We start from the raw sequence: 26,270 nt of genomic DNA, 5'->3' as shown, positions 1-26,270 counted from the left end.
CTCCAATGATTCACACGCGGTGAACGTCTCCTCAAGATTCCACGCGCCCGCCATGCGTCCATTCCGATCTTCACTCCGCATTTCAAGAGCTCTCGAGCTTCCCCACAGCCATGCGCCGCAGCGAACACTACGTCCGAATCACATCTGCAATAGACAATTACACTCTTCACCCAGTCGCCGCCTAGACCTACCTTCAGGCAAGGAACCGGAGAAGCCGGATCCCTTGGAAGAATGGCGTAATCCTCCACCGAGCAAATGGCCGAACAGGATACGGTTGCTATTTGTACCCTTCATTGGGGCCTTGGTCTACTCCATGGTACATAGAGACCCTGAATATTGCCTTGAACCTTATTGACCATGTCACAGTGGACCGACGATACGATTAAGACCGAAGCACCTTCCATCGCCGAGAAGGATGCCCTGCTCAAACGTGAGAATGGCGTCTCCGAGCAATCACCCATGCGCCTCCGAATGGAGCAATTCATAAAGCAGAACCAGAAGGAAATCGTGGCTGAGTTGGAGAAGGTCGATGGCACCAAGTTCAAGATCGACACATGGCAGCGACCAGAAGGCGGTGGTGGCATCACTTGTATCCTGCAAGACGGCAATGTGTTCGAGAAGGGCGGCGTAAACACCTCAGTCGTATACGGACGCCTACCCAAAGCCGCCATACAAAAGATGCGCGCCAATCACAAGGCTCTCGACCCCAACGTCGATTCGCTCGAGTTCTTTGCCGCAGGCCTATCCATGGTCCTCCACCCACACAACCCCAACGCACCGACCGTACATCTTAACTACCGCTACTTCGAGACTGCCGATGAGCTGGGAAACACAAACGCATGGTGGTACGGCGGCGGCTGCGATCTCACACCCTCCTACCTCTATGACGAAGACGCGATACACTTCCACGGCGCCATTAAGCAAGCCTGCGACAAGCACGACAAGGCATACTACCCGCGATTTAAAAAGTGGTGCGACGAGTACTTCAGCAACAAGCACCGGGGCGAGACACGAGGTGTAGGCGGCATCTTCTTTGACGACCTCGATGAGACGGAGAAGGACCAGGAACAACTATTCTCATTCATACAGGACTGTTTGTCTGCTTTCTTGCCTTCCTACCTGCCCATCATCAACAGGCGGAAGGACATGCCCTACACGGGCGAGATGAAGCAGTGGCAGCAGATCCGTAGAGGACGCTATGTCGAGTTCAACCTTGTGCACGACCGTGGAACGGCTTTTGGTCTGAACACACCTGGTGCACGCGTTGAGAGTATTCTCATGAGTCTGCCCCTTACGGCAAGGTGGCAGTATATGCATGAACCTGCAAAGGGCAGCAGGGAGGAACGGTTAATAGACGTCCTCAAGAATCCAAAGGAGTGGGTATAGAATGCTTGGTCAGAGTCTTGTACATAGATATATCGTGACGGAATATACAAGTTGAAGCGGCTTTGATTTACTCTAGGTTACTTGACATGTTCTAAACCCATGATAAGAAATGCGTGTCTTTCGGATATTCTACAAGCGTGCTGTATGCAAGACTCAGTACCTGCAGTAGAATATCAAATCGATCGTAGGCATCTATGTCCAAGTCATAGGGAAGTGCATAGTATCTGTTCATTTGAATGTTTGATTCTTACCATTGAGTATGGTCAATGTGATGTACGTAAAAGCCCAAATATTATATGGCTGTGTCAAAATGTACAAAGTAGTTGAGATTGGAAATCGCTCAACGCCACGCTATGCTACAAAAGGCCACCTTCATTGTGCTTTCGGAAAGTTGGCTGAACATCAACGCGTCAAAGTGGGAGGTGATGTCTAATAAGCCCTAACCTTCTTTCCCTCCCCATTGACACCAGCATCAGCCTTCCTCTTTCCAAGTACTGAGTCAGGTGTGCCTGGCGCCTCAATACCAACACCCTTGCCATAAACCTCCTCAAAACAAGTAGCATGGTATATCTTACCACCCACACTTACGGCATCCATCCATACAAAGTCGTTGGCCTCTACATTCCACTGCGTCTCGAACTTGTCCTGGCAGATGGGGCACGGTGCTTGCTGTAGTGTGACGTCTTGGGGGACGCTCACATAGCGGTCCTTGGCCTGTTTCTTCGGTTTAGCACCACTTGTACCAGAGGAACCGTCGTTGGACTGGTTGGGGGCTGTCTCGTCGACTTCGCGGTACTCGATCCACTCCTTCTCGGGTATGTACCAGCTGCGGTGTACACCTCGCTTGGCGGCATCTGGGTCCTTGACTTTGAAATGCCAGTCCATGTGGCGTGCTTTCTTCTCTTTGCCTTCGGGTGTGTTCTCAAAGCGACGGCCACATGTGGCGCAGATGTTGGGCTTGGCTTCGTAAAGGCGGGAGATGAGGTGAAGACGAGGCTTCTTCATTGATGCCGTGGTGAGCTCGATTTGTTCCATCAAGCTACCTGGCGCAAGTGGTTGTTGTGTGGTCGGCTGGGACTGAATTGGCGTTGGGTTTGCAGGTATCCCACCAGGTACACCACTCAGAGCTTTCAGAAGCCACTCGGCGGATCCAAGGGCTGGAGCCGCAGCGACAGGTTGTGGTGGTAACTGGGGAACGGGAGTACTCTGCACAGGCGTGGACGACATTGAGGGCGGGACAGCACCGGGTTTACTAAACTGCGCAAGCAAGGCAGCGAGATTAGCAGTGGGTGTCGCGGACTGGGTAGGCGGAGGAGCCTGAGGTGTCTGTACAGGAGTCGAGACTGGCGGCGGGAAGCCTTGGAATGGCATTTGGAACGGGGCTGGGGCAGGCACCGAGTTCGATTGCGCTGGGGAAGATACACGTTTGAGTAACTCTGCCAAGTTCAAGGCAGGTGGATTCGGGGTCGGTGCGGGTTGTGGAGTCGACTGTGGTGTTGGTCGGAAGCCTGCCAGAAGTTGCGCGACATTTGGCGGAGCGCTGCTCGGAGGTGCACCCATCGGAGAAAAGTTCGGCGGATAGCCTTGGGGCATTGCCTGCTGTGGTGGGTACACTGGCGTAGAAGGAGCAAATGTCGGTGTTGGTGCTGGTGGAGGTGCTAATGCTCGGACCTGTTGACGTACAGCCTCTAGTTGTTGAGGAGGCAACGTCTGTGTGTCCAGGATCTGCTTGAGGGACAGGAGTGCCGACAACTTTGTACGTAGAGCAGCGTCAGCTGGGTTGTGCGCGAACATGTTCTGCGTTGTGCTAATAAGCTGTGTCACTTCCACCTTCAAGTCGGCAAGATCAACCGATGACATGGGCTGGGCATGCTGAGGCTGCTGGTATGTAGGTGGTGTGGATGCGTGTGATGGTGGATATTGAGGTGTCGGGGGTTGTGACTGGAAAGTTGGTCAGCAAGATTGTCTGAAGATCGTATTGAAAACCTACCGGCCGAGCACGCGGATCGTTGGGAGCGGCATAACGTGGTCCAGTTTGCGGCGGCGTGGATGTACCCCTCCAGGCGACATTGAGTGACGGAGGACGAGGGGGAAGCGCGTGTTGTGGCCGAATCTGTTGCTGAGCTGCGCGGAATTTAGCCAGTGCATTCTCTATGTCCTGTGTCACGTCGGCTTGAAACACAGGGCGAGGGTCCATAGACTCGGGCACAGGCATCTTCCACGTCTTCAGCAAGCCTTCCATGTTCTTGCGTGTGTTTTGATCCATCACGAGATAGGCGTCCATGAAGGTTCTGTAAAGGTTGCGACCAATGTAGACGGTGTAGGGCGTGCCAACATTCTTAGCAATCGAATCAAGGACGTAGAGGGCTGGAAGCTTCCATTCGGGGCGAGTCTATGCCATGTCAGTCATCGGTGGGTAAAGTAAGTTTGAACTGAATGATAGAGTTGTTAGTCTACACGTTTCCAAGACGTACCGATTGGATATGCTTCTGAAGCTCGTTGGATATGGCTTCCGCATACTCTGTGTTTTCTTTGGCGATGAGGGTTAGATTGCTAATCTCAGGTCTGCTGTTCATCCTCAAATCTTGCAGGGCATCCCGAAAGTCAGCAGCCACTTCAGCAGCTGACACAGACATGATGGGCAAGAATATCTGGGGTTAGACAAGAGGGGATATGTGCTGTGTTAGAAGACGTGAAACTTGCGCGCAAAGGGCTGGGTGAGCGGCTGACTCTGCGGTCGAGGAGTCGCAACGCTGACGATGTCGATGCCAGATGAACAAGATAGACGATATGCTTCCTCGCTCTCGACGAACACACGTAATGACAGTGCTTGTGTTGGATACTAGCTATGGCCGCGCCAAATGACGCAGTGTGAAGACTGCGCCGGTACAGCTAGGCAGTAACAAACTCGCTCTCCTCCAGCTACTGCAATCCTCCTTCTGTATTTATGCCCTTCCCCCTTCAAGCCAACAGTGAGGCGATGATGCGCAACTTCGGAAGTGTCGCAATAGAGACCCAAAGCGACTCAGGTGCTGCGACGACGGCGAAGCCTAGTGGGGTGTCGTCTAGGAGATGGCTGGTCAGTTGAGAAGCTGACAAACAGCGTCGGGCAGACTCTGTGAGAAGCGTCGTCGGGGTTGTCGTGACGGTGGAGGCCTGAGGTTGGTGGTCAGGCGAGTGAGTTGTCAAACAAAGGTGGAGCGGCTGCGGTCTTTGAAAGCAGTCGCGAACCAGCCGCGCCTCCGTCTGCCAAGCCCGGGCCCGGCAAATAGTATCACCGCGCGTCATGGCCGTCGCGCTCCCTTGAACTTTCCTTTGGACACCTCCCGATCGACGTTCGCGCCTGATCCACCTTCACCGCGACAAGCCACCGTTAATCGATTTCGCATCCTCCGCGCCTTTTCGTCGACACCCTGATTCCGACGAACTAGGCCCAAACAGCCGGTATGGAGGACGTTGAGTTCAACCGGTCGCATTCAAGGTCGCCATTACCAGCGGCTGGCGACGACCCCGCTGATCCGCTGCGCCCCGAAATCGACGAGGAGAATGCCACCCCGAATCCCCCTATCGGTGATCCAGATCAAGACATGGAGGTGACAGAGGACCGACCGGGCGAGATGCCTGACCAGGACGACATCGAGGCTGGCTTGTCAGACAACGAATCAGTGCTTTCCGAGGCGCTGGACGATGACCAAATGGACGAGCAGTTTGGCGATTTCGATATCAACAATGTCGCTATTGACGAGCGCCCGGCGCAAGCGATCGACGAAGACAATGTCAAGCAGATTGGTGTACACAAGCGAAAGCGCACTGCTGCTGAGGGTGAAGAGCCAAAGAAGAAGAAAAAGAGGGCTGAAAAGCCTCGCCGCAAGAAGAACAAGGATGGCGACGATGACGGCGATGTTGCGGAGGGTGACAGGCGAAGCAAGCGGTCCAAAAAGGCAGGCAGGGTCCGAGCCGCAAGCCCAGAGGGCGATCCAGACGAGCATCTTACTCCGGAAGAGCGTGCGTATGACTATACCTAGACACTGATATCTCTACTAAATGTGAGTTTAGGACGAAAGAAGCAGCTTAATGCCCAAATCGACAGCATCGTTAGCACTAGCTCGAATCGCCGCCGCAAGAAGGATGGCATTGATCTGGAACAAATGGCCGACCAGGAAATTGAGGAGATGCGCCGCCGTATGGCTGCTGCTGCCGAAGCCGACAACGAAGGTCGAAAGCGCAACGAGCCTGCACGACACAAGCTCAAACTTCTGCCAGAAGTCACCGCCCTCTTGAACAAGAACACACTGAGGGATACTATTGTGGACCCCGAAGTGAACCTGCTCGAGTCGGTGCGCTTCTTCTTGGAGCCCCTCAGCGACGGTAGTCTTCCCGCGTACGACATTCAGAAGGATCTCATGGCCTCATTAGCCAAGTTGCCTGTCAACAAGGACACGCTTGTCGCATCTGGTATCGGCAAGGTCATCATGTTTTACATCAAGAGCAAGAAGCCCGAGTTGACCATCAAGCGACAAGCCGAGCGACTCTTCACAGACTGGACGCGTCCTATTCTTAGGCGGACAGACGACTACCGCAAGAAGGAGTTTGCCCAGGCCGACTACGACCCTAGGTATGTTTTGCACCTATACGTTTCACTGAACTCACTAACAACCTCAGTCAAATCACGACTACCGACAGGTCCGCTGCCAGCAGCCAAGCTGCAGCCTACGCAGCCAACCGAAAGAAGCAGCTCGAAGCCCCCAAGGCATTCCAGCGTGCCCGCATGGAGTCTGGTCCCACTACATATACCATTGCACCCAAGAGCAATGTTGTGTTCAACGAGAACGCACGCAGCCGTTCGAGCAACGTGGATATCATGAAGCAAATCAGGGGCGGCCGCAGCGGAGGCAGGCGTTGAGATCGGTCCACAACACAGTTCATGTCTGTGATTCGTATTCTTCTTTGTTCGGCTTCAGACTGGGCCACTGATTCGGCTCTGCGCGTCACTCTGCTATTCTGATATACTCTTGAGGATTACGCATGGTAAAATTGCATAGCGGGCGTTACTTGCAGCTTCAGGGTTGGCGCGTGGGTTCGCCAGCTTCTTGTACACTATCAAATGCAGTCTTTGTCTTCTGAGCGTAACTCGATTGCTGTGATTCCTTTTGTTCGACTCGTATTCGTGGTTATCACGTACGTCGTTAGAAACTTAGTTCTAGAGCAACAGTGTTCCTCAATTTACAAGATCGTAGTTGTGTGAACAACTCGAAGTTCATATAATGCACCTGAACCACAAAATCCTCTCGGAGGCTTAAGATGCATTTAGAGACACTGCACAAGCTAAGAAGAACTGTATGCAGGCTCTGTGATTTGATGCGTACTTCTATAGCCATATTGCGCTGGAACCTCCTCGGCGTTCAAATGCCTAGCAAAAGGAGAGCAATTTTCACTCTCCAACAAAAGGCAAAAAAGATGCTTGCATTCATCTCTCACGCGACATGTTCCATAGTGTTTAGAGAGCAAAAAGAAGGTGATATTCCGACACCGGGAATCTGAATTGTTGTTAGAGAAGATCGAACTGAGGGGTAATTGGAGAAGCTTACCGAACCCGGGCCTTGCCGGCACTGAACAGTGAACTGACTCTGCAGATGAGAGCGGCAAATCCTAGCCACTAGACCATATCGGACTTTAATTGGATGAGGAGACGAAAAATTGATGTAAATATGAAGTTTGGGAAAAATTGATTATGTGATGGCGGAGTTGGAAGGTTCGAAAAATTTGTATACAGGTAAAGAGCAAAGGCCCCACTAAGTACAATTTCTTTTACATCGATATGTCTAGATCGAGGCCAAAGCTACCAATTCTGAAGACGTTGACTGTGTCCGCAAAGGTACTGTTGTTGTCCTTGTTATTCGCCAACTCTACTCCGTCGCGCGTGATAATCTCTGTGCTACCCACTGTATTCACGTTGTAGAGATTAATGTCATACGTGTTGCGGCCCCCTTCAATCGACAGAATGGTCGACTGGCACTTCTCGTCTTCGGTGACCCGCGAGCAGTTCGTCGAGTAGTTGTTGAAGAAAGAGTACAGGCCTATTCCGTAGCCGAGAATGTTGTTGCTGCGGAGGATGCGCAGGCCCCAACCGGATGCAGTGCTGGTGGACGTAGAGTTCGTCCCATTCAAAGGCGTATGTGTGAAGACTGGGTCGGACAGCACTGGGTTGTTTGGGAAAGGGAGGGTGGCATCGGGGTTGGGCTGGTAGTAGGCCGTCTCCGTTTGGATCTGGCCCATGAAGATGTTCTTGGTGTCGACGAATTGGTATTCGTAGAGGACGTGGTGTTCGACTGCCGTGCCGGTTCTGGAACAATGTTAGTTACTGTTGGAGAAACTATGAAGGTTGGAAATCTCACAGCCATATCCTCCCGTTGATACTCTCAACAAGCAGACCGCGGCCAGCGTAGAGAGTGAGCTGGCCGTCACCGTCGAGGTCATGATCAGAAGTCCACAGCCAGTTGTTCTCCATGTACAGTCCTGCACTGAACTTGGTGAGGTGCATAGTCATGTAGGCTACAATGCATTCCTCCTTCAAGTTCGCCGCAGTGGTCGTAATGTTAGGCGTTGTCCCACACTGCTTGACTTGCTGGTCTGATCCCACGAATCCTCCGATACGCGCATGCACATCCCAAAGACCAGCAGGCTCGTCAGTATAGGTACCGAGATTGTACTCAATCAGGATGGCACCAGCTTGCGCGCCTTTTGTGCTGACAAAGAGATCGGACAGCTCCACTCGGCCCTGTTCGCCTGGTCGGGCGATTTGTACAACTGGCTTGGGATTGGCCATGTCGTTGAAGTAGGGGCCAGAGGAAAGAATCACAGAGGCAAGAGCCTCTCCAATGATAGTGGTACCGGGTGGGATGTAGATTGTAGAGGTGACCACATAGAAACCGGCATCAATGAAGAGAATCTTTCCCTCAGCATTGGCTTGGAGGATCGCGGCATTGAGAGCCTCGGTATCGTCGGTTCGACCGTTTCCAGTGGCACCAAGATCACGAGCGCTGAGAAACTGCGACAGAGGAACATCACCATATTGAGGCTTCGAGCGCTCGTAGTATTTGCCATCCGCGCCCAGCAGTTCTGCCGGACGTTTGGTTGGGTCGAGAGCGCCGCGCACTTCCACAGGACCTTGAGGCAGGTATCGGTGACCGTCAGCCCAAGCTTCGATAGTCGAAGCACCAGAAGATCCTGCTAGGTAGGTTCCGTTAGGTCCAGCTACAGCGGTACGGACATTGTCGAGTTTAATATTTTCCAGGTAAAGGGATCCGGCAGCAGCAGGCTCGGAGTTCTTGGTCCTGGAGGTGACGATACCAATCGGGGTGTTGGTGATCTCGCTGTCAAAGAAGGTGATTGACCCCACATTGACTGCAGACGGACCTCCGTTGGTCATGTTAAGTCCAACCTGGCAGTTGTTGATAGAGACAGACTTGTACGTCCAGCCCCAATCCCAGAGCTGCTCAATAGCGGTGGTGACATGGTTGAACGTGATGTTGCGAGTGGTGAATTGCTGGTTTCCGACGATGAATCCCTTGTTTCCACCATTGAAAACGAGGTCAGTCATGAAACCACCGGATCCCGCTTCCACGAAGAGACCTTGGTGTTGCGTTCCATTTTCGGCGTTCATGTTGAAAATCACGTTCTGGATACTCGTCGCCTGCGCAGTTGGCCAATGGATTCCGGTAGGTGAATCCTTAGCTGACATTTTTGTTGTGTCAATGATGAGATTCCGAATCTGGCGGAAGAAGGTGACTGTAGGATTGAAACCAAGTCCATTGTCGCCGTATAGAGAGCCGTCAATCAGGCCGAAACTTGAGCCGGAGAAATTGGAGGCAGCCTGAATGGTAGGAAGACAGTTTGGGTTTCCGATGATCTTCAACGAGTCAGTCATAATATCCCATACGTATCACCAAGTGCCCGATGCTAAGTAAAGCCCGATGTGTTAAATGTACCCTACAAGTATACACCGCATCTTCCACTCATACGTGGACGAACAAGAAGACAATGTAATCTCTAGGGTACACTTCCAGTCTTGGGTCGAATTTGGTGATCCCGCCTTTCTTGCACTAGACGGAGTTCATACCTGAGTATAGTAATAGTCGATGATAGCACTCGAGATCTTGTAAGTACCACCTGGAAAGTACACAACAGCAGGCTGGTTGGTAGAACTGCCGCAAGTCCCAGGCGCACATCTACCACCATACGAGATAGCTCTCTGGATGGCGGCAGTATCGTCAGTGATTCCATCGCCGACTGCACCGAAAGACTTGACATTCCGGAAGACGGTGTAGTTGCTAGGGTTCGGATTATAGCTAGCGATGCCTTGGTGTTTGATATTTTCTAACCAGTATGGAGCACATGACGAGTCCTGATTCGCAGATTGGCGAGGCCTCGCATGTGGGTGCGCGTGGCGAGGCGCGAAGTGTAGGTTGGATGATCCATGGACATAGCCATTGTTGGAAGGAGCGGACAGCGCGAGTGCGCAAGCGGAATACAATCCCAACACCACGGAAGACGCGGAAAGCAACATCCTCGATAAAAAGCGTCAAGAGCGACGAGAAGTGAACAACAGAAGTTGAAGATGGTAAGATTCCCGCAGTATCACATATTAATACAGTAAGAGCTGGGGCGGCTCTTTTGTCGCCCCTGTCATCATTTGGGGTCGTTGTAGGGCCGATCGACCGCGACTACATGCGGCGATCGGCCATGCGTATTTGCTTCGCTGATTGGGCTCGGATCGGAATCTGTGGCGTTCTTGTTGGCGGCGTGTTTAGAAGATCTGAAACATTTAGTTCACCGATTCGCAACGGTCCATTGCAGCGCCAGCTAGCCCAATGTTAGCTTTTGCAATCAAACCATATACCAATTCCGGAGTCCTGGAGGGAGCGATTCAAATTGTACGACCTGCACATTGGGCGCATGATGCTTCCACGCACGCGGGTGCATTGTTGAATCTCGGCCTCCTGCGTTAGCCTCGCAACGAATGGAAAACCACTACCTCATCCGAGGAAGTCTAAACGCGTTCTTGAATCTTGCAATAGGAAGTGAGTAAGTGTCACTCTACAGCGCTTTGAGATGATATAATAGTTCTAATTAGTGATATTGTATAGTCTACTTGCGACTACTCATCTCCTTTGTACAAGGCGCTATCTCGCCCCCAGATTTCGGGAAAGGGACGTGCTTGCGGGTTTATTCCCGGAAATTCGACATCATTGCGCCACGAGCTTCAGTGTTCTGGTTTCGTGCCCTGTGTAGGTTCGAGATAGGGGCGAATGCTCGCTGATCTATGAATCGAGATACTGTAGGAAGGTGCTGGTTACCGGGGGATGATAGCATTCAGAGGTGACAGAAATGGGGGTTTGAAGAAGAGAATGCGCCTTGAAATCAGCCTGGGGCCTGGTCTCGGTTTGGGCTGGTCACTGGACTATGGGGCTGCCGGAATTGGGAATTGGGGGTTGTATCCCTATTGATGAGTGAACAGTGTACATCATTGCGTTTTCCGTACAACTCAGGACAGCCTCGTCGTACAGCAAGTCGAACAGGCCCGACTTGCCAGTCGGAATAAGGCGGATTTCATCCCTAAGATGAATTTACGGCTGAATCCTAGTAATCAAGTCAGAGTGAAAGACGTTCAAGCCTTCCAAGGTTCTATCCCTCATTGACAAGAAGGACCGCTTGCTCGGATTGACTACTGCCTGTCGTTATGTGTAGAGGAGTGTGCCAGCATACTGAACCGGACAAGACAAAAAAGGATAGTAGGTAGTCTCTACTGTTCATGCTGAAGAAAAAGGGCAAGCAAAACGAACGATCAGTTTTGGAAGGAGGGAGCGCGCAACCACGTGACCAACCTCATCGGCAACACCGCCGCCCAAACGCCGACAATCCAAACTTTTGCGTATCCAAGTGCACAGCAAACGTCATCTTCGAGATACCCAACTCGCATACCGCCTGTAACTTTACAACCCTTTCTATCGCCTCACCCCACATCTCACACAACACACCGCCAGAATGTTCGGAGGTAAGTTTCGCCAGGGATTGCCGCGTTCAAGACAACGAGGCTGACGTGCATGACAGCACCACCACAACCATCCAAGCAGGAGCTTGCTGCGGCCGAAGCACAGACTATGACCGATATCAAGTGGACAGCTGCCAGCGCTGTTGTACTATACTTCTGTAAGGACATACTGGAAGTGCATGATGGCGAGATGGAAACTAACGGTCTGCAGCACCTCATCTCGTCGAATACGTCTCGAAGCTCTTCTAAGCAGCGACTGCTCCCGCAATTACGAACCCATGTAGGACGTCAAACTCGCTGCAAAGGAACAAGTGGAAGCCTAGACGGAAGAATCAAGCAATACACCAACGAACTACTGTACAACATATGCGCATGGCATGGGGGACACATGCGCTTGTAACATTACTGGTTGAACGGACACAAATACCCTTACAGTATGCATCGGATCGACGCATATGTTGAAAAGCAGTCAGAAGTCATCAAATGCCATCTGACATATGCGGAATGATGAGACGATAAATATTATGCAACGCTTGATTGTACGCCTTCTATGCATCCGTCCGCTGCTGCTTGGTATCTTGCAACGCCCAACTTTTCGCAATATAACCTCTACATCACCTGTGAATCGTACATGACAAATGCGCCCTCGTATTATGCCCTTATCGCTTTGCGGGCCTTGACTGCTTTGCAGTCTCCCACTCGTTGTATTCGTCTCTGGTGTCGTCGACCCACTTCTTGAGGTGCTCGAGTTGTCGGTCGTAGTCTTTGAGGAGCTAAGGTACGTTGTCAGCATGTGCGAGGAACCATGAGATGGGCTTCTTACCTTCTCCAATGCCTTCTGGTCTTCATCTGTAAGAAGTTCGCCGTTTTGCTGTTGGTCAATCGTCTTGCCCAGCTTCTCAGTCTCCTCTTGTAGGATACGTGCCCGCTCGCGCACACCGGACATGCGCGCCCAGATCTCTTCTTGTCGCCCGCCAAGTACAGGATCAAAGGTCTGCTTCTCCAACTCGATAAGCTTCTTCTTCAATTCCTCCTCTGGCTGATCCATAACGTATCCTCGGTTTCGCAAGATCTGGACCTTAGTTGCAAGGGCCAATGTTCGCTGAGTGAAGACGACGTGCTTGCGCTTAGCTTCAGTGATGCGCGATGCTACCGTCAGCTCGTGGGCATCTTTGAGAAGCGACAGTGCATTGTTGATCTCGTGTAGGCGGGTTCGTAGCGCGGTGACGGCGGCTGCTTGCTGCTTGATGCGTTCTCCAACTTGCTCAAAGCCACGCGCAAGCACGGGAATAGCACCTGGACTTGGCTTCTTGGACAAAGCCTCTTCCCATTTCCGTTCGTCTTCACCGTGCGAGGGTCCGTAGAAGGGCGCTTCTTCAGGCTTGACCGAGTTGTAGAAGTAGTATTGAAATACGCATTCGGGGCTGTTCGGGTCCCACTTGTTATTAAGGATCCGTATCTGCTCTATCACCGACTTCTCTCCTAGTAAGTGTTAGCGCGACTTCAGCGGTAAGTTCGAGGTGCCCGTACTGTGACCGTTCATGGTAGAGGCAGCGAAGGGTTGCGCGGAGGATTGGCGCAACTGCGGAAGCCCTTCGCGCTGTTGCTGGATGCTTTGCGCCTGAACATTGTTCAAGACGGGCGCAGGCTGCAATGAGGCGCCGAAGAGGCTGTTACTCATGTTTGGCTGTTGCTGCTGCCCCTGCTGCTGCTGTTGCTGTTGTTGCTGAGGCTGACCAAACAGACTTGAGCCGGCATTTTGTTGTTGCTGTTGAGGCTGTCCGAAAAGGCTTGAGCCTGCGTTCTGCTGCTGCTGCTGCTGCTGCTGCTGTTGCTGAGGCTGGCCGAACAAGCTCGATCCCGAGTTTTGCTGCTGTTGCTGCGGTTGTGCCGAGCCAAACAGGCTATTGGTGTTGTTTTGGGGAGGAGCGGTCGATGAACCGAAGAGGCTGGATTGTGTCGCGTTCGACTGCTGCGGCTGTTGCTGCTGCGATTGACCGAAAAGACCGCCAGACGGTGCTGTGGTGCTTCCAAACAGAGTGCCCGTCTTCTTTTCTCCGCCTGCCGGGTTTCCAAAGCTGAAAGACATGTTGTATAGAACTCTGGGTGTGCGCGTATCTTTCTAGGCAGATTCGATGGTGATCCGAACGAGTGACGTTGTTCAAGTCGCGGATGGAGTAGCTTCGAATGTTTGTTTTCGGTCGCGCGTAGGCACGCGAAAGAGGCGATCGCTGAAAGTCGGCGCTGGTACAATTTGCAGAAAGAATCAATCGGCGCGCATCCTGGTTGATGAAAAGTAGGAAAGTCGTGTAAAGGCGCAGTGGAGGTGCGGATGGGGCAGTGAGAGATTGTTGTCTCTCGTTCACGAAGGTCAGGCACAAGCTGCGGCCCATCGTATCCCTGCCAGTTTTAGTGAATGCCAAGACCGCCTTCCGCGACGACCTCATGAGCATCATCTCCAATTCGTGAGCCGATAGCCCGCCATTGGCACCTCACCCTCAAGATGTCGTCGCGCCAGCCCAGGCAAGCGCTCTCTGCCAATCTCACGGCGCTCCTACATGCTGACTGAATTGCAGGTTCAACCAGCAAGCCCTCATCGACACCACCCCTCTACCCGACGACATCCCCAAGGTCAAGGAGCTCGGAGCCAGTTCTGCGCCCCTCCTGAGTGCCTCGTTCTTCATTGGCGCGCGATGCAAGGCCTACAACGATGACTACATGATGTGCAAGACCGAGGCCAACGGCCGGGGAGAGTTTGACTGCATGAAGGAAGGCCGCAAGGTCACCAGGTGTGCGGCTAGCGTGTACGTACTGGCGGAAGGTCGAATACAGGAACCTGGGTATTGACAGCTGTGGCAGTATCAAGGACATCAACGAGAACTGCCTGGAACAGTTCCGCACCCACTGGCAATGCCTGGAGAACCACAACCAGCAACTCTGGAACTGCCGGTCAGAAGAGCGCAAGCTCAACAAGTGTGTATTCGAGAAGTTGGTATGTTCCGGAGATCATCTGGATTTGCGTTCCCCACTAACACCACGCCAGAAATTGGAGAAGACGATACCAGATGCGCCAAAGGGCGAGACCCCAGTCCACCTGCGCACACGCAACATCTTTGCGACCCACTGAGCTTTGTATATATTTACCGCTGGGATGGGCACGGGGAGAAATGAACGACATCACTCTAAATGCATGACTGTGACGAATCACAGCACGACTGTTTGTAACGTGACGAAGCGATCGGTTTGCTGCAACTACAGGTCACGTACAACAAGTGATCTGCTGCACTCCGACTCCTTTGTCAATGTACCTTCGCATTCATTTTCTGCTGTATCTTCTTATTGCCGCTTTTCGTATCTCCAGGCAATGCTACGTGAATCAGGCGGTTCACCGCGACAGCCTCGCGCGTTCATCATCACCGCGGGGCTTGAATTGCCATTGTCACCTTCTATCGTTCAATACGCCAATCACCCCTATTAATACTCGTCACTCTGGTAGTTCTCACTCCTGACAGCTCCGTCTCCCACACTCAGCGTCACTACCTGCTCTTCTCCATCAATCCCCCTGACAGCACTCAGCTCAGCGGTCAAGCCGAATCCGACATGGTGGCCACGTCAGCAGCATCACCCGCCAACCCATTCATTGACAGATATCCCGAGTCTCCTACGCAGCCTATGAAGACCGTCGACACCGATGTATTCTTCAAGAACAATGACAGTGGTGACTTTAGCTGCGCCAGCAACACGGTATCTGCCAAGATCCAAATCCAACAGACTGTTCTGGGCGAGCCTGATGTACACTGGGTTCCCAATTTCAACTGGTCCCCTCCCTCCTCCCACGGCTCTCGCGCAAGTCTGTCCAGCATGGATGATTCGTCAACGGCACCCTCCTCACCTATTGCTGACATGGACGACCCTATCGAGTGGAACAACGGCAACCTCATGTACCTCCTGAGCATCCTCAGACCTAGAGAGTTAGAGGCCGATGTGCTCACCTTCGCTCCACCACTTTTGGCGCTAGAGGACCTCAGATACCCATTTCACCTTCAACTCTACAATAAGAAACGCACATTGGTCGCCAAATCAGACACAATTTGTTCGAACCCAAATCTCGCCCGCCGCTCAATTGCTCATGACCTGATGTCGGACCACAAATTCATCGACGCTACCATTGGCAAGCTAAACGCTGTCTGGGCCATTCACAGTAGCTCGGTACCTACATTGAAGTCGATGCTGCGCGGAATGGAAGAGATGATGACCGTCACCGACCACGAATGGCAGCAGCGCATCTATCAGCTGAGCGGCGCAGTCGATGGAGACTGCGTTGGCCAATGTGTCGACGGAGAGTGCTCCATAGAGAGTCGTCTGGAGTACTATCTCCTGTTAAAAGGTAGGGACGCCCTGGAAGATTCTATTAGGTGCGTAGGCCATGTTCTGGGCTTGGACTCCGACGAGGAGAGGGCGAAGCGCGCAGACATGTTTGCGGAGGCAGGTAGTTTCTTGGGGCGGGCTTTTGAGGAGATGTTGGCTGGGGCGTAGGGATATGTTGGCGTCCGGGTTATGTTTGGATGAGCAGAAGCTAAGGTCGAATGGGACGAGTACCTCCTCGCTCAGAGATCGGTAGTACGAAACGAACTTGTTGCTCATCTGAATACAATCAGGCTCTGTCGAACTACTGGGTATCTCTATCATATAGTCGTAATCATTATCACACCTCGAGCTCAGGCTCTCCTTCCACCACCTCTACCGCCGCCCCTCGCAGCCCCCAGGAACCTGTCTCTCAGACTACCCCTATTAGCCGCTGCGTTCCCAGCAGGCGAGCTCCTCAAAAACGAGCTACCCTCAAGAAGCGAACTACTGCCATCCATACCGAAGCTACTGCGCCCATTTCCCAGATCAACACCCAGACTAACCCTTCCGACAGCGGGATGTCCGCCTCCAAACATCATGCCCCCAGGTAATCCCGAACTTCTGCGGCTCGATATACGGCGTCCACTGGAGCGGCGTCTGTGTGAACGTGTCGAACGTGCGGAAGCCAGACCAGGTGGAAGGGCGCTATTATCCACGTCGCTATCATCTTCGAGTTCTGAATCCGTGTGTTCGTAACTCCCGGCTTCTGGTACATCGTCATCGAGATCGCGTTCATCTTGCAGGACGCCTGCCATCTCCGCCTCCTCCATTTCCAGCATGTGTGACACTTCCGCCTCTAGCATGCTGCCCTCTATGAAGCTGTCTTCGTTGAACGGTACTGTGCTTTCTTCCTGGACATCGCCACTGACTTCGCTGGCTTCGTCCTCTGATTCTTCGTCGCTCGATACCTCGGAGGCGGATGCGCTGGGTGTACTTTCTGCCTCGGGGACTTCGTCGTCGAGATCTCTTTCTTCTTCGCCTTCTCCAGCCTCTTCTGCCATCTCTCCTCTCTCCCTCTGCTCCTCGTTTGCGGCATCCTGTTGTGCGGCTGCCAGATCCATCATGACTTGCTCTCTGCGCTGCATCATCTCCTGTTCCTCCTTCTCCAACTTTTCGTCCTCCATCGCTTGGAGTGTTTTGGTAACACCGGGTGGACGGAGCCAGCCCGCGCCGAATCTGCGAACGTTGAGTTTACGCTGGGCGATTGTGTTTTCGTCGGTGGCTAGACTGGAGAGGAACTGGTTCTGGATGCGACGTGGGCCATGGTGCGAGGTCGGGCGTCGTTGGTTTTGGCCATGGGTTGTATCTGGCGGAGAATTCGGGTGGGCATCTTCGAAGGCGGCGTGGGTGGTATGGTGGGAGGGCCAGAGGCTGGCGTCCTGAGGAGACCGTCAATTATTGTTCAAATGTGACCTATGTTTGGAGCATTGTGAGAAACTCCTTGGATTACTTACTGGGCGCGGCGCGATCATAGGCAACGAAAACATCTTGAGTCTCGTGACGGGGTCGGACGCCGTAGAATGGAATGGGAAAGTCGCAAACAAACGATTGCGCGGGTTGTCGCGTCAGAACGCGTCGTTTGGTGTTTCCTCGTGCTTCATGTGTGAGCTCATCGCCCCACCTCGGTTCGTCCTAATACAGGAAGGTGCCGTCCACCTGCACCGCTCTACGTCCGCTGTCCCAAGTGTTATACTACCTCACTCTATTGCTGAACGTCTTCAAAATCTCCAAAAGTAAACAACAATGGTTCTCGTGTCTTTGTCGTGGCTATCCAAAATATTCAAAATATCGGCGCTGATGACCCATGTATCTATCACGCGTATCCAGAAATTCGCACATACTCAATCACACGTCTTCGTAGTCCAAAAGACTTGAATTTGGAAACCATGTAAACTGGGATCATTTCAGACAGGCCATCATGAACTACGGGAATTTGAAAGCATCGTCCATCTAAAACTGTTCTCTTGTTCTTCACTTCTGATCGCATCAATCAAAACCATCTGGATAATGCTGATGTTGGTGTAGTCCAAATCCTCATGTTGTCAACCCCATGGGCCGCGCCGGAATCCATCAATCTTGATACCTGTGTCGATGTTGTGACCAAAACACAATCATGAAAGCCGCATGGGATTTGAGAATTCAAAGTATCGGCCCGAACGCGAATGCGAGTCTGATATACCGCGAATATACACCGGTAGCACCGGTGTACGACTGGTACCATACCCGGTGTCAGTCAGAGTCGAGGTCGAGACTGAGGTCTACATGAAACTATTCGCGTACGATTTCGATCCACAAAAGAGCCTGAGAACCTCCGGGTGCCATAATAGGCCTCCGAGATGACACGTCAAATTGATCGTGTTTCGTCCGTGGGGTGGAATAACAACCAAGTGCTGGGCTTGTCGCGGGTAGCAGAGAGCAGTTGGCAGTAAGCGACGAATACCACCGCAACGAGGGAAATCCCTTGCGAATATACTTTACAAATCGGGCTGCAACGCCTTGAAAAGGGCTGTCATATCAATCGTTAATCGGCCCTGCATGGAGTCATGTTCAGCCTCCGCGGACACTAATCGTCATGTGTACATGTACCTGTACATCCTTCGCGTGGGTCCCCATCTCGAAGGAGAACAGCGCATCTCCGCCCTACTATTCCCGCTGTTACATCCAGCCCATGCTCCATCGTCGTCAGCCTCTGCTACGCTTAGGGAAATCAACCTTCGTCTACGGCACGACTTCGGTCTAGTCCATGAGATCTTTTCCACTTGTGCTCCGGCTTGTCGGTCGCCTCCGCGCCGACATCGCGAACCGCGGACCCGACAATTTCACAAGGTTTTTGACATGCGCTTGGTACAAGGCTGGTAGTGGAAGGTTGCGGAGACGGTGTAGACGTAGCCTATTTCGAAAAAGCATCTAACGTCCATAATCTCCGTATCTGTATCCGTCAAAAAGACTATTTTGATATCGCATGGCTAACGATGCAATGCCTATGCGATCCGCTTGCCGTGCCGGGTAGCCCCCCATTCAGTAGTCCCGGAGGCGTGCCCGCAGCAGGCGAACGGATGCTTGGCCGCCAAAGCTTAACGCTTACGTTGGCGCTAGAATCGCGCATTTTAGCCGCCTCGCCGCCCACAGATGGGTCGAGATTCCAGGCGTGCAGCCGATGGCTTAGAGAGGATGTGGCATGAGCAAGCGAGGGTGAGCAGGCTGAAATGTGTGGCAGCGACGATCGAAGAGGCGCGTCGGAACGGAACACGGTGAAGAGATTTCGGATAGCGGGTAGTAAGCATAGCGGGAATGATACCATTTGCGGCTCTCGTGTGGAGGTTGTTGTAGTATGGAAGCAGCCTTGGAAACCTGACACCCCGTGAAGCATATGTCGGTTCTAATGTTGTCAAGTGTAATAGCAAGACGTACTCCGAAGCATACGCCGGAACTTGGACTGCTCTAGTTGCAACTTTGCACGACTAGAACTGTCGATAGCCCACAGGGCGTTCGTATACAATGGGTTGCTGCTAACAACGTATTGCCGTAGTGCACGACGCAGGAGAAAGTGGGAAGTGGGGTAAAACCTATTCATGTGTTCCAGCTTGTCGAAAGGTCCTTTCCTTGGAAAACGGAAGCTCCGCTTACAACCTGGACGCGTAGTGCACCAGTACGCGCGCTAGATACGTTTCAGTGTCGAGCGTCGAGAGTTTTGCGCGGAAACGTAAGAGGCGCTTGCTTAGGGTTGCAAAATCACCTGAGTGGCTGGCGGCGCGTCCGCGATAACGGTATCGTGCCCATGGTAATGCTGCAGATTGTCAGCAACAGCGACAGGGTGTAGTTCCTCGCGTGTGGGAAGAGAGGGGTAACAATCCTATGTACTGAGTACTTGCCATGCGGCTACTTTATACCAGAGCCACTTATCTGCTTGTTGCTGGGACCGTTGAGTTCGTGTCGTGCCGTTGAGCCAACAATCACACCACCTGGAGGCTCAATGTAGAAACGGCGTCCGTCTCGAGGCAGCATGGCAGGCTACAGGGGACCTGGTCCGTGACGACGATGGGCAGGGGGAGGCGATAGAACTAGATGCGCAGATATTGGCAAATGGATATGCATCGAAGGTTGTGTTGCACCTGAGGGGGTTGTGTGGTTCGAGAGTTGGTGTTGGGCAACGCTGACCTATTCGTGGGTTTGGACAAGCGAACGATTGCGAATACAGTGCATATACGGCGGTTTCTCTTCGTCTGAACGCCACTACCCGAATGATTGGATGTAGGCTTGGCCTCATCGCTGTGTTGGATAGATGGCGTATACACCACCCGTATAGTCAGCCATGGCACAACTGTGTCACAACATGACTTGACGTCTCTAGCGACAGCAAAAGGATGGAACACAGCACAACAGCACAACAGCACAACAGAACACCCTAGAGCCTACATGGACATTAGGCCACACAATTTGCATGTTTTCACATTAATGTAGTCTGCAGACGTGTTTAATCTTTTACTTGTCTGAGGTGATGCTGTAAAATTTGTCCGTATCTCGCAGTGTGCCTCAAGAGGTTACTGGTATGAGAGCTTCCTGTATCGCAGCTGGCGTCATCAAGCTTGAGTATACCGATGGCCTCAGATAAGGCCAGCTAGACACAAAGGTTGTTACCAATTCCACATGTCGTGAAACGTACAGTTGTTCAGCGACACCAGCTGAGTAACTCAAGCCATTACAGCGCGCCGTAACGTACCACATTTGCCCCTGATACGTAGCACGCGCAGCTGCAATTAGACTCATCATTCTTCAGGTAGAACCGTGAAGGTCTTCGCTAGGTTTTGCGTTAGTGTGCGGCATTATGGCGAGATGATGTATTCCTCAACCATCATGTACAAGTCAATATACGCGTACATGGAAAGTTAAGGGGATCTGGGAGCGTGGCCGTCTGCAATCAAAAATGATTGTCGCAAATTCCTCCCCACTTTCAGTGGAGTCTGCGTACTAGTCGGGTTACTGCAAAGTATTCCATGGTTGGATTGATATGTAAAGAACGGTACGGAAGTGCTATCTTATCAAGCGACCATCTACCCGCAGGACCGATTGCACAAGTTGGCCGAAATCATGATGCTCGTAACGGGCAAGTTCGTTTCTTCTGATCTGCACCTAGGTATACTGTTATCCAAAGGTCTACACCGTATCTATTTTGTCAGCACGAAGCCCTAGCATACGGCCCGCCCATGCCTTTATGGTACGGTTTACCTAGAGGCAAGACAGAAGAAACAAGTTTTCCTTTGTACGGTCTGTTTGACGGGGTCTTTAATGTCCTGCCGCAGGATCGCCTGCAGGGGAAGATTGTTCCTATATCTGGTCTGGTGCGAGGTGGATGCCCTGGTGTATAATGGCTTTTGCTATAGCACGGCGCAACATGGGACACTGCACATGCAGAGACTTGGAAAAGTTTGCACTCGATCCACGTCTGTTGCAGATGTTAGTTCTCTCGACATACAGGAAGAACCGGATCCAAGACCGTGCATAGATTCGAAGCATCGTAGAACAAAAGTCGATAGTTAACGGTTTGGGCGACTGTTAGATAGGTATGCTTCTGCTCCTAGGGTGGCTTGGCATGTGTCCGGCTTGTACGGTGAGTATCATAGCGACAAGCAGCCAATGGCCAAATATCCGCAAAGCCACGCGGAAGCCCGGCCGTGCAAAAGCATCATCAAGGGCAGAAAAGATTCGCATCAGTCTACCGAATTCTATTTGAATATGCGACACAGGAATCAAGTCGTTTCGCAATATTGCACTTTGTGATACAACCGTTTAGGATCAAGTTGGTGTGGTCTGGCCGCAACTTGTGTCATCGAGTGGGATATGGCGACTTGAGTAGTTGCATTCCGAGAAACCCAGCGGTGTGCTCCATCGCCACTGGGAGCGGGGGCTAAAGACTAAATCCTGGGGTTTAGCAGGGCGAATGACGGCAGCGTCGCAACAGCTCGCAGATGGATACGTGTAGCGGCAGACTGCGTCCGACGACCGTGTTGAAATTTGCGTCTGATTATCGCAAACTTTACAAGCCAGAACAAGACCAGTCGACAGGCATGGACAGCTGGTGCAGCTGGACGTGCGCGGGAGGTACCCTGGGGCCCGGGATGCCTGAGTGGTCGATCAGGCGTGGAAAGTTTGCGGCAGGCAGGCAGGCGGTCGGGGGCACCATTCGAGGCGTGTGGAAAAGGCGCCCAGATGGCAGAAAGGCTTGGCTCGGTCTGCCGGATGAGACTCCGCGAGAGGCCAAGTCGAGGGCTGGCGTGGATCTGAGGCGTGCATGGTGGACAGGCCTCGACGCAATGGCGCAGTATGATTCGCATGGCTGGCTCAGACTGGCTGCAAGGCGTGGGACAGGATGCAGTGTTTTGATTGAGCACAAACGGCGCAGTCGCACAGCAAGCCGACTCCAGCCGCTGTCAGAGGGCTGCTCCCCAAGCAGTAAGACAGCCATGGGCGTTGCAGGGTGAAGAATCTGCAGCTAACGGGGCGTGCGCGCGACGGCGCAGAGGTTCAGGTACATCTCCCGTGGTGGACCGCATGAGTTTCGCACTGGGAGAATAGACAATTCACTACGCCCGCAGAGTGGAGTTTGAAAAATTGAGGCATAATGGGTAGCGCCGAGCCCAGTGCTCTGGGGCGTCGGACAGCTGTGGATCGGCCTGGGTAGCCGGGCGGGCGAGGCAGCGCTGCCACTTGCAGGCGGGCATGTCATGGAATCGATGTACCTCTACACAGGCGCCCGCTCCGGTTCTTGGTGGTGTCGTTCGCATGGGCAGGGATTATTCGACGTTGGTTAGCAGCCTTAGACTGCGGCGAACCTCAGTGGGGTGTTGCTAAGAGAAATACCGCCTCTATTCACCTGTCCCCATAACCCACCTCCTCCCTCCTCCGCACCCCGCTTGCCTGCCTCACTACTCCCCTCAGCACCCGTCGCTCGTCGCCCATCCCACTCGCCCGCTGCAGCAGCTGTGGTCTCATCGTCCTCGCTGCCCCTGACGCGTCTCCCCGCCCGCCGACAGCTCCGGTGCGCAGCCTGGCTCGCGCTCGTCTCATTGGACCATAGCCGGTCGTGCCCATCACTTACGCAGCGCTGACCTGCACCCTTGGTTTTGCGAACAGACCCCTCATCCGCAGTGGCCACGACCGATTGCACCCACCCACTGTCCCCAGTCCCATTGCTAGCCTTATAGTCCCAGACTGTCGCTTCCTCGACCCACGGGTTGTCTCTGTCCTCGCATCATCTCCCTCACTGCCTGCCCACTCTCGTTTACCCCAAGATCGCCCGCGGGACCCTCTCCGGCCCACAATTCTTACTGAGACGTCTGCCCACCATGGACACGATGCAGAACTTCAACACCTTTGTCAACCCCCAGGATCTTGAAAACCACGGCGACTTCCAGGACTCCTTCTGGCAGATGCGCATTGATCCCAACGCCTTCGCCCAGTCGTACGATGCTGTTGGCGTCCTACCTGGCACAAGCGAGCGCTCAAGCCGGAAACAGGACTCGGCCCTCGACCTGACGTCTTTCTCCAGCCAAGGCTACCCGTGCATCAAGACCGAGGACGAATTCAGCAGCTTTGTCAACACTGCCCAATCTACACCCACTTCCAACACACCGTCGCCCCACGACCAATTCATCTTTAGCAATGCCAACTCACCGGGCGAGTACAACCGGGACCAGAGCCAAACCAGCTCTCCCGAGACATGCAACGAGTCCCTTACCAATGACAGCTGGCCTGCAATCCACATCCCCCAGGCCGTCGACCAGGCCAAGGTCTCTATCGCTCTTGATAAGAATAAGAACCGGGCCGAAACGCAAATCAAGACTACCGTGACCATGGACCCGCTCGCTTCGCACATCCAGTGGATTCGCTTCCCCCGTCAGAATCTCGCCAAACCAAAGCAGATGGCCAGCACTGAGGAGGTTGAAGCCAACGAGAAGAACAACTCCACTGCCCGGTTACAGCTGACGCTTGTTCTGGCAACCGCCGTTGAGAAGCCCGAAGGCCTGGAACGCGCCTTCCGCCGTGCCCGCGGCGAGGAGCCCACGCCAAGGCGCCCACGTGGCGTAGCCATCACAGACATCGCCAAAGATGACCGGTGCCACCCCCAAAATGGCGGCGCTGTCATCATCTGCGAAGGCTGCAAGGAACGCGAAGCCAAAAGATTCAACCGCAAGAAGAAGCGCGAGGCCGACGATGAGAAAGAGTGGTCCAACTACGAGGACGACCGCATCATCATGATAAACGAGAAGGAATTCAAGAGATGGCAGGACAACGAAAACTCCGAGTTCTCTATGAACGCCAAGAAAGTCGAGTTCGTTATGCGCATAACGTGCTACTGCAGACATCAAGAAGACAAGTCCCCCGTCGGCTACAGGGTCATCTTCACCTTCAAGGACGCCAACGAGAGCGTGCTCGCTCAGGAAATCTCCGAGATTGTACAAATCACAGACGACCATAAGAACAAGGAAAGTCCTTCAGAAGCCCTGAGCTCTTTGACTATTCCCACTGGGGCACATGAGAACATGCCGCTCCAGTACACGGTTCCCATGTCAGAATACTCTCCGACTGTTTGCAGTAGCCAGTACTCATTACCCACGACGCCCATTGTCCCACAAGCTCCCGGATTGCCACACTCGCAAAGCATGTTTTTCCCGAGGGAAGCTCAGTACCCCCGGATGATGAACCCCACTCCTGCGAGTCAAGCCCCGAACCAGGGCAACATGGGCTTCTACGGTACTGCCATGCCTGCACCCGCACCTACACAGCAATACGCCAATCACCAGCGCGGTCAGAGCTACTTCTCGCCAACAATGCTCAGTCCTACGGCAGATCAGATGTCAGTCCAGGCCGGGTACGCCCTCCACCGTCCTCATTCTCTGGATAGCTTCCCACAGGCGTACAACTTCCAATTCTCGGCACAGCAATCGTATCCTCAGATGTACTCATCCCAGCCGCCATCACGCGCCACCTCTCGGCCAGCATCGCCAACTTGGGACCAAGGGCGGGGTGCCAAGAAGATGCGCGCTCAACCTGGATTCATGTTATATGAAGACTTTGAGGAATGAACTTCTGACGATACGAAAGCACGAATTACGACAACAAATATGGGGCTATATATAGCGGGCATCTGGGTGGCGTTTTGGGGTTCTGGATAACTATGTTTGACGATGATCTGGGTGGGATTGGTTTTCTGGTATGAACAACATTGGCTTCGGCCACTTTGCTTCTGGAAAAAAAGCCTTTGACTCGCTCGAAATCTCATTTGTATTTTTCTTCGCTGTCGAATGTCGTTCTCACAGGCGATACTATCCGCCATAGACTTTGCTCGGTTACTACCACTTTAATCACTAGACCAAATCATGTAACAATTCTTACAATGCTAGATCCCTCGTAAGGACTAGCAGGTTCAAAGACTTCTCTCGCTACAAGCATACAACTTGAACTTGGTGGATTGTCCCCAAACGATAATGTGCCCTGATGTTATACAATAAATGCTCCCTTCTCTGCGTGCTGAAACAGAGGCTCATATATTTCTCAGAGGTGCACAGTACATAATCTTGTAGACAAAAAAAAAACCCCCCTCTCGTAGTCTGCAACCCGTGGGTGCCCAGGTCCTGCGTGAAGACACCTAGTACCGTATACATCTACCGCATCTGCCTACCACATACTGATGACATGGAGGGACCATGCTGCAGGGGAGCTTATCCGGTGCAGCAGGGTTATCACAGAGGCGGCCAAGCTACAGAAGTTAATCTATGATAGATTAGAAGACGTGGGATGCGTACTGCAGCGTCGATGAGACAAGACCGTTCAGCAGGGCCACAGCACACACACACGCCGCAGGTACCCGAGCAAGACCGTATATTGCGCTCCCCAGCACCAATGGTGGCTACAATTCATGTTGCGTTCTACAAAATAATTCCGCGGTAGAAGTATACATTGTCTTGAAAACTACGAGCGTATCAATACTTGAATGTATGTATGCGGCAACATGAGTCTCTTTCTGGCCACTCCTAGTGCTGAGAGCAAGAAGCATTCATCACGACCTAGACCTTTGCATCTCCCACTCGATACTCCACCCCGGACGTACGGAAAGACAGTCGTCCAAGCAAACTTTCCAGAGGCGTTTATGTATGTCAGAATCACAGATCGTGCGTTTAGTAATATACGGTGCAGAATCTCATCGAAATCGAAATCGAAAGAAAGCACATCATTCATCTCATTTGCATTGTGTCGTACGGAGAAACTATAGGTTGTGTGACCACCAATACGCTGTTCGTTGCATTCATCCAAAACCTTGTGCCAAATAGCCGAATGAGCCGAAAAAAGGGAAGAAATGTAAGCGGGAACGCCGAACGCCAATTGAACTCCGGGCGAAAGGATTGGAAGGGGAAAACATTACGGTGGA

General features: G+C 52.7%; 11 protein-coding genes across 11 annotated transcripts; 6 read left to right on the top strand and 5 right to left on the bottom strand.

Moving 5' to 3' along the window:
* Window positions 1–308: 308 nt before the first annotated feature.
* Window positions 309–1,598, top strand: BKA58DRAFT_386801 (Coproporphyrinogen III oxidase). Its single transcript, XM_046170502.1, has one exon. The coding sequence runs from the start codon at window positions 358–360 to the stop codon at window positions 1,384–1,386; it is 1,029 nt and encodes a 342-aa protein (XP_046024289.1). The 5' UTR covers window positions 309–357; the 3' UTR covers window positions 1,387–1,598.
* Window positions 1,599–1,600: 2 nt separating this feature from the next.
* BKA58DRAFT_194229 (uncharacterized protein) lies at window positions 1,601–4,184 on the bottom strand. The gene is made up of 3 exons (XM_046165668.1): window positions 3,861–4,184; window positions 3,377–3,778; window positions 1,601–3,327 (listed from the first exon to the last, which is right to left on the bottom strand). Exons 1-3 carry the CDS (start codon window positions 4,020–4,022, stop codon window positions 1,816–1,818), a joined length of 2,076 nt encoding a protein of 691 aa, XP_046024288.1. The 5' UTR covers window positions 4,023–4,184; the 3' UTR covers window positions 1,601–1,815.
* A 648-nt stretch (window positions 4,185–4,832) lies between these two features.
* On the top strand, window positions 4,833–6,289 carry BKA58DRAFT_318104 (uncharacterized protein; the record flags this gene model as incomplete). Its single annotated transcript, XM_046167658.1, has 3 exons — window positions 4,833–5,391; window positions 5,443–6,001; window positions 6,049–6,289. The coding sequence occupies 3 exons, from the start codon at window positions 4,833–4,835 to the stop codon at window positions 6,287–6,289; spliced, it is 1,359 nt and encodes a 452-aa protein (XP_046024287.1).
* Window positions 6,290–7,194: 905 nt separating this feature from the next.
* BKA58DRAFT_317361 (pectate lyase superfamily protein-domain-containing protein) lies at window positions 7,195–9,952 on the bottom strand (the record flags this gene model as incomplete). Its single annotated transcript, XM_046167623.1, has 3 exons — window positions 7,195–7,729; window positions 7,782–9,295; window positions 9,506–9,952. The coding sequence occupies 3 exons, from the start codon at window positions 9,950–9,952 to the stop codon at window positions 7,195–7,197; spliced, it is 2,496 nt and encodes an 831-aa protein (XP_046024286.1).
* A 1,350-nt stretch (window positions 9,953–11,302) lies between these two features.
* BKA58DRAFT_194197 (uncharacterized protein) lies at window positions 11,303–11,966 on the top strand. Its single transcript, XM_046165667.1, has one exon. It carries the CDS (start codon window positions 11,490–11,492, stop codon window positions 11,835–11,837), a length of 348 nt encoding a protein of 115 aa, XP_046024285.1. The 5' UTR covers window positions 11,303–11,489; the 3' UTR covers window positions 11,838–11,966.
* On the bottom strand, window positions 11,967–13,807 carry BKA58DRAFT_194196 (nucleoporin complex subunit 54-domain-containing protein). The gene is made up of 3 exons (XM_046165666.1): window positions 12,968–13,807; window positions 12,261–12,919; window positions 11,967–12,210 (listed from the first exon to the last, which is right to left on the bottom strand). The coding sequence occupies exons 1-3, from the start codon at window positions 13,524–13,526 to the stop codon at window positions 12,097–12,099; spliced, it is 1,332 nt and encodes a 443-aa protein (XP_046024284.1). The 5' UTR covers window positions 13,527–13,807; the 3' UTR covers window positions 11,967–12,096.
* A 64-nt stretch (window positions 13,808–13,871) lies between these two features.
* BKA58DRAFT_194158 (NADH-ubiquinone oxidoreductase 20.8 kDa subunit) lies at window positions 13,872–14,801 on the top strand. The gene is made up of 4 exons (XM_046165662.1): window positions 13,872–13,960; window positions 14,014–14,241; window positions 14,297–14,429; window positions 14,481–14,801. The coding sequence occupies exons 1-4, from the start codon at window positions 13,941–13,943 to the stop codon at window positions 14,562–14,564; spliced, it is 465 nt and encodes a 154-aa protein (XP_046024283.1). The 5' UTR covers window positions 13,872–13,940; the 3' UTR covers window positions 14,565–14,801.
* Window positions 14,760–16,064, top strand: BKA58DRAFT_194176 (uncharacterized protein). Its single transcript, XM_046165664.1, has one exon. It carries the CDS (start codon window positions 15,038–15,040, stop codon window positions 15,971–15,973), a length of 936 nt encoding a protein of 311 aa, XP_046024282.1. The 5' UTR covers window positions 14,760–15,037; the 3' UTR covers window positions 15,974–16,064.
* Window positions 16,065–17,429, bottom strand: BKA58DRAFT_194183 (Apc15p protein-domain-containing protein). The gene is made up of 2 exons (XM_046165665.1): window positions 17,299–17,429; window positions 16,065–17,223 (listed from the first exon to the last, which is right to left on the bottom strand). The coding sequence occupies exons 1-2, from the start codon at window positions 17,329–17,331 to the stop codon at window positions 16,156–16,158; spliced, it is 1,101 nt and encodes a 366-aa protein (XP_046024281.1). The 5' UTR covers window positions 17,332–17,429; the 3' UTR covers window positions 16,065–16,155.
* Window positions 17,430–18,951: 1,522 nt separating this feature from the next.
* Window positions 18,952–19,849, bottom strand: BKA58DRAFT_402755 (uncharacterized protein; the record flags this gene model as incomplete). The annotated part of the gene is made up of 4 exons (XM_046171743.1): window positions 18,952–19,223; window positions 19,256–19,410; window positions 19,472–19,631; window positions 19,735–19,849. The coding sequence occupies 4 exons, from the start codon at window positions 19,847–19,849 to the stop codon at window positions 18,952–18,954; spliced, it is 702 nt and encodes a 233-aa protein (XP_046024280.1).
* A 3,338-nt stretch (window positions 19,850–23,187) lies between these two features.
* On the top strand, window positions 23,188–24,927 carry BKA58DRAFT_412175 (uncharacterized protein; the record flags this gene model as incomplete). Its single annotated transcript, XM_046172338.1, has 1 exon — window positions 23,188–24,927. The coding sequence occupies one exon, from the start codon at window positions 23,188–23,190 to the stop codon at window positions 24,925–24,927; it is 1,740 nt and encodes a 579-aa protein (XP_046024279.1).
* Window positions 24,928–26,270: the final 1,343 nt, after the last annotated feature.

This window comes from Alternaria rosae (assembly GCF_020736505.1).
Source record: "Alternaria rosae strain MPI-PUGE-AT-0040 chromosome Unknown BKA58scaffold_6, whole genome shotgun sequence".
NCBI lineage: Eukaryota > Fungi > Ascomycota > Dothideomycetes > Pleosporales > Pleosporaceae > Alternaria > Alternaria rosae.
Note: the sequence above shows the minus strand (reverse complement) of the source record. Positions and strands in the feature narration are given on the sequence as shown.